Source organism: Vigna umbellata, chromosome 1 (assembly GCF_029865625.1).
Source record: "Vigna umbellata cultivar VRB3 chromosome 1, Vumbellata_1.0, whole genome shotgun sequence".
Classification (NCBI taxonomy): Eukaryota; Viridiplantae; Streptophyta; class Magnoliopsida; order Fabales; family Fabaceae; genus Vigna; species Vigna umbellata.
In genome coordinates, this window is record NC_142165.1 from 90218834 (window position 1) to 90225460 (window position 6627).

General features: G+C 32.2%; 1 protein-coding gene across 1 annotated transcript; it reads right to left on the bottom strand.

Annotated features, from left to right (window-relative positions):
- Positions 1 to 734: 734 nt before the first annotated feature.
- LOC148206762 (uncharacterized) lies at positions 735 to 5915 on the bottom strand. Its single transcript, XM_088114735.1, has 8 exons — positions 5858 to 5915; positions 4830 to 4936; positions 4232 to 4753; positions 2089 to 2536; positions 1876 to 2002; positions 1512 to 1787; positions 1301 to 1405; positions 735 to 1219 (listed from the first exon to the last, which is right to left on the bottom strand). Exons 2-8 carry the CDS (start codon positions 4840 to 4842, stop codon positions 971 to 973), a joined length of 1740 nt encoding a protein of 579 aa, XP_087970861.1. The 5' UTR covers positions 4843 to 4936; positions 5858 to 5915; the 3' UTR covers positions 735 to 970.
- Positions 5916 to 6627: the final 712 nt, after the last annotated feature.

The following is a 6627-nucleotide window of genomic DNA, read 5'->3' on the forward strand; positions in this document are numbered from 1 at the left end:
CTTATACAAACTTAACACAAGAGACTGATATATTTAAAAAAGAATTACTAAAGTAGAAGTCATTACGTTCTTCGCGACTTCTTCACATTTTGTTTCAATTGAAGTTGTGACTCTGATGTACGGTTTCTAATATAGAAATTTCAATTGAATGTCGTGAGCTTTAAACACAATTTCTTCATTAACAATCATCCACGAAAGTCGTGTTGGGTACACGATTTTTAATTTTAAAATTCCAAATTAGAAGTCATCATGACTTCAGTACAAATCCAAATACACTAAAATCATGTTATCCAAACACGACTTCTATTTTTTAGAAGTTTAACCCAAGGTCATGTGGTTTGGACACTATACTTAGTTTACGACTTTAATTAATTCAAAACCTACCCATTCTCGTAATTTTTGCGTAAAGCTGCACCAAAAAGTATAAAAAACCGACTACTTACGGTAAAGCTCCGTTGGAAGCCATGTCCATGGAATAATGGTTTTTCTCTTCGATGTTGGAGTCTTGTGGAGCCTGGAATTTAGAGAAGTTTGAATGAAGAACACCTTGAATCCCGACTTAAAGGGTGCCCCGGTGTATGGCTTGGTGCCTTTCGCCTACCCTGGGCTTGGAAATTTGATGTCTATACTTCTTACATATTCTGCAATCTATAATTTTCTAACTACTTAATTTATTATTTATAATTTATGATATATAACTTAAAATAAATATAAATAAAAATAAAAAAGCCATATCATAAAAATCCTTATCATCCAAACATATTCCATAGTCCAAAATGATCAAAAGTAAAAACAGTAAAATATTTATCTAAATTTGACGCATACTAGGGCATGGCACCTAAGCCCTCTATAGCCTTATTTTTTTTCTTCATTGTTTCTTCACTCCATTAATTGTTCGATTTGCGATGTAAGGTAGGATTATCCTGCTAAACAATGCAGCTTTCATAGCTTGCTGCTAAGCTTTTGCAGCTTATTGCTGAGCTTTATCTATCTCCTCAGAAACTTCGCTAGATGAAGGAGGAGCACCAGACTCTTGAGTCAGTGATGTTGCCTTAGTAGGGACATTTGCAGCTTTGTCTGCGATGCCATAAACTTGACCACTGATTTTTCCTTTGGCAGCCTCATTCAATATGTCAACCCTACTCTCCTGTGTTACCCTGGAGGAGGAGGCCTCACCAACCTGGGTCTGTCGTTTTAAAAGACGAAGCTGATACTCCTCCTATTCAAACGAAAAATTAATATATCTGTAACAAAACTATATTTTCTTAAGAACATAATATATATAATTTAAATAACTCACATATGTCTTTGGAGCGCCACTATCCATCCAATGGCCTGTGTAATTGTACTTGTTTGCAGCCAAGAAAAACTCATCAGGGTAGGGCTCTCGACCAAACTTCTTGGCCTTCAAAACAAGAAAGCCGACAAACGATTATTAACGTATAAATATAATACTACTACATTGGAAAACAAAACAAACTTCCTTAAAAAACATGTTAGTAGATTCATACCAAATCTTTGGCCACATCAGTAAAATCCTGGTAGCCCCCAGTGTCTGTTCGACCTTTGCTGGAGGTCCGATTGGCCTTGTTTCTGGCGGAAATGTTCTTGAAGCTTGGGGTATCCCAATAGGCCAGAAGCTCAATCCAATCTTCCACTTTCATCCACTGCGGCTTCTTCCTAGTGTTCCTCACCTGTGAAAGGATGTCTCCAAGATGTTTTGAGCAATGCGAATCAAATCTCTTCTGGATATGTTGCTCATGGCGAGCATCCCAAGTGCATTTTTCCTAACATTAATAGTGAAATAACACTGTGTGAATAAAAGAAATATTGTAATCTATAAATGAGTAAAAATCCTTAATAGAACTAAATTACCTTGAACATGCGAAACCATTCTTGTCTATCAGCTAACGGGATAGAGCCGTAGGAATGGAAGACACCTCGGAACTGGGATTGAATGACATAATTAATGCCATCAATTGCTCGATGTGCAGGACTCCAGCTACAGAAAATCAGAAGTGAAAATAAAAAAAATGAACACAAATGTTTTCTAAACAAATACAAAATACAGAAAATATGTCAACTCACCCTTCCCCAACAGGTTCTATGATGTACTTTCCTTCATCATCAAGAGGGTCATCCGTCATGTTTCCATCTTGGGCAGGAAGAACATCATCTTCTTGGTCCTCCTCATCAGTTTCCTCCTCCTCTTCCTCACTTTCAGAGTCACTCAAAAGCATGTCTGCCTTCAAATCAGCGTAATCCAGTTTCTCATTCTGAGCATTCTTTGTGTTCTCGTTGTCAAGTCTCTGCTCAAATAAAAAAGGGCATAGCTTTGGCAGCATGGAGATGCCTGGTGCCACAGGTGGTGGTCCATGAGCGAGGTCGTGCAGTGATGGTGAAGAACCTATTGGACGATACTGGAGACGCTCTTGCATGTATGCTTGAGCAGGTAATCCTATTTGGCGATAGGGGCTTGATGATGATGATGATGACTCAATTGCCTTCCCCTTATCTTTTAGACCTCCTTGTCCTACTGTAAGTGCTAAGAAAATTCACTTATAGTATATATCATATTGAGGGTTTTGAAATTGATTAGTAAAGCTACAAGGAACTGTGCAATGAGTTATTATAATGGAACCCATGGTCCACAAATGAAGGTATGCTGTATGACAGGCTGAAGGCCTCCAATATTCAAGAGGCCTCTTATTGGTGTTAGGTCTATGATTTGGTTAATTTTATTAACAAAGAATTATAATCGACATGGCTGTTACCAAAACCTTGTCTTTTCACAATAGACATCCCTGGTACGGTCTAGTTGATGCTATAGGAGCATCAGTACTGGGGATAACACAAGTAATGCTCTCACTCTATTTTTCAATTTTTTAGTGTAAATAAATATTTTAAACATATAAATTCTTTTTTATATTTATGTATATTATATATTCAACGTTATTGTTAACAAGTGATGTTTTTTTAAAAGAAAATACAAAAATTCAATTTAGATGCAAAGGATAAATAAAAAGAGATAAAGTAATAATAAAAAAACAAAAAATTGATCTCAGATTAACGAAAAACTTTGAAAAGCATTTTTTGTCGAAGTTGAAAATGTTTTCAATATTCTAATATGATAATAATATATTTATTTATATATTAATTTTTCTTTAAGTTATCAAATAAAATTTAAAACCCACTCATTAAAGGCTATTATTAAGTCAAATGTATTAATTAAAAAAAATTTAATTCTCATACACATTCATAAATAAATCTCTCTCTATATATAATATTTTGTTACATCTCTCTCTATGTATATGCTAATACATTAAAAATACACAAATAATTCCATTAGTTTACTATCATTAAAAATAAAATTATGACATTTAAATAAAAAATTAAATGCACACTAAAGTAACTTATATACATTTATGTGAGTGTGAATTGAAAAATCGTCATGTAAATGGAACCTGTAGTGGTGCTACGTGTGTCTGAAAATTATCTTCTTAGTCGAAAATCTAGAAGCATCTATACTATTACTAATTTTCATTGCAAAAGAAGAATTTATTTCTACTTACCAATGTGATTTAATCCTTTTAGTAAGAAATTTTTGCATCTTTAATACGAGATAGTAGTAATATTAATTTACAATTAATAGTGATAAGAATTTTTAAATAAAACTTTTATTAGTTAAATTTATTAAAAAGTATGAAATCAAAACAAAAATATTTCAATAAATAGTATATAATATTTCATATAGTAATAACGATTTCACATACGTTATATTTATTTTACAACACATTCAAGAGAAAGTAAAATAATCATAAAAAAAAATAAGTGAACCATTTGTACATGTAAGTATAAATGATATTTTAACATATATAACTTTTTTATTTATTTGATACATAAATTCATTTTTTATGAATATTTTATTTTTATAATAAATAAATGTAAACATGTATCATCTGTTATTACTTATTTATAAAAGATAACTAAAAATAACAGTAGTGTGACACATATTTACCTTCACACACATTATAAAAATAAAAATAAAGATAATATCAAAATGAATGTAAAATTTGTACACCTAAAAATGATATTACAAAATATTATTTCTCTATTTCATACATTACTGATAGAGAACCCATATTTCATGTTTTATGCATTTCAAATCTTGTTGGGCCAGCAGACTCATTGGCTAAAATATATCTTGCAAGAAAAAGGGATGAACACGTACCTTGAACGGGTGTAGTTTTACCGAATAGTTGCTGCATCTGAGAAAACGGTGGTGATGGGTTCACATAGTTGCTTGCACTGATGTGAGACTCAGTAGCACGTCGTTTGGCCAGTAATGCCAGTTGACCCATGCTACCCACATGATTATCTCCTAAAGCATGGTCCGGAAAACCTCTCTTGTTGGTTTGTCCATGCATGCCCTGCATTCGCACTGCATGTCTTGCTGCAAAAATGTTACATGAATTCATAGCAGGAGATCTTACAGGACCCTGATTGGGAGGGCCTAGCCTTAATGACAAATCAATATAGCTGGAAGGATTTTGAGAAGTTCCAGCATGGGAACTTGATAGCGGAACATTGGATCCCAATGCTACATCAAAAGTTTCACGAGGAGGAACATTAGCAGAGGGAAATAAAGGAAGCTCTTTATTCCCTTGCCTATTTTCCGCAGCGAGGAGAAAAGAAGGAAGCAGCTTCTCCAGTAATTCAATCGATAGATGAGGGCTCGTTCCAGATGAGTCACCTTCAGCAAAAAGGTCATCAGAGATACATAAATGTTTCAAACAAATAAGTGTTGGAAAAGGAATGGGTTGTCTCACCTTGAGGATTCATTGTTCCTTAATTTGCGTCTGAATGCCAAAGACTGAAAGGAAGGAAGAACCAGGTTGTGTTGTGAGGTTTCTACTGACTCATAAAACCTGCATTACTGTCAAAAGAAAATATTATTCAGCGTAGTATAAGATTATTTAATTATTTCACTGTTCTGCAGTAAGTGGCAACGTAAAGCAGCAGTGTATCGATGAAATGGATGTTTTCTATTCTAATGAAAAATTTAAGGGTATGGTAAATGCATCGACATAAATTCAAGTAAATAAATTCATAACTATGGATAAACATGGTTTTTAATTCCTGTAAATGGAAGTAAATGTTCATTCCTTATAAATTCATCAAACACATTCTTCTGACATTTCAGTAATTTTTAAAAAACCGGAACATAAAATTAAGGTTGAGATCTACGTTTCGTTCTGCCTCTGGTGTCCTTATCCAGAAATCCAGTTTTATGAATATTCCTCAATTTCATCCCCATGACGTGCTCTTTATTACTTTTATTATTTAATATATATATATATATATATATATATATATATATATATATATATGATTTACTAAAAAGGGGAAAAAGTGAATTTGGATTGAAAAATAGGAAAAAAAAAGTAAGAATAAGGCTTAAAAAGTAGTTTGCTCTGATTTTATTTTTGAAATTGAATTTTAATATGTAAGAATCGGAGTAGCCTCTGAACTCTGAGCAATAAAAACTACTTTGCTTTAAAAAAATACTTTTTGCAAACGGAAAGCCCTGAAATACCAAGCTTAGGACATTGATGCATGAAAAGGAGTCAAAAAAATCAGATCTTTAAGATACGAGGAATGTTCAGATCAAATGAAAATAAACCATGCATATGGTGAGGTCTGAAACAACACATACATGCACAAAGGAAAAACTCATTTTTTAAAAGAAAAGAATGAAATGATGAATCAAAGGGTGGAAAAAAGGAGAAAAAAACATCCGATGACAGGAGTAAATTACGTATAAAGAAGAGAGAGAGAGAGATGAAGAAGAGGATACCAACTGGATCTGCAGATAAGCAGAGGTGGTTCCTGAGCAGAAGGTTTGAAACCTTTGCTCGCTCAAGTGTGTATGAGACTCTGAAGTGAACCTTATTTATAAAGGGAATCGATCAGGGCAGTGTTGCCCAACACTGATTTTTATTGGAAAAAATAAATTATTGAAATTCTCTTTCCTATGCATATACTCGTTTTTCTTCCTCTTTAACTCATTTTTCCATTCTTCTTTATTCATTGTCAAAAAAAAACGTTCAGATTAACTTTTAATTTCTATTTAATATCATATTAATATATCTCATATTATCTTTTTCAGATCAAACTAACTTCCAATTTTCTTTTAATATTTTGTTAACATATTTTATATTTTTTTTCAAATTAATTTTTAAAAAATCATATCAAATTCTAGTTTTTTTTTAATTACAAAGAGATTTTTTTTTTCATTCAGTTCAATTTATCTTAATTTTTTTAAAATTTCAATCAAAACATTTGTTTAATATTTGGTTTTCTTATCTTTGTTTTTTTTTTCATTTTAACAATATATATGCACTTGCAATGAATGAAAAGAAGAAAACATTCAATCTATTCATTAATTACTTATCTTAAACAAATTCAAATATTAAAGCATTTCATCTTTACAGCCTACACGCATTAATTGTTTTCTTATTTATATTGTTATATTAATTTAAATATATGCTTCATTTATTGCATTGTTTACAACAGCAGTTTCAACGTTACTTGTTTTCCATTGGGCTGATCGTTTTGCCTGTATTA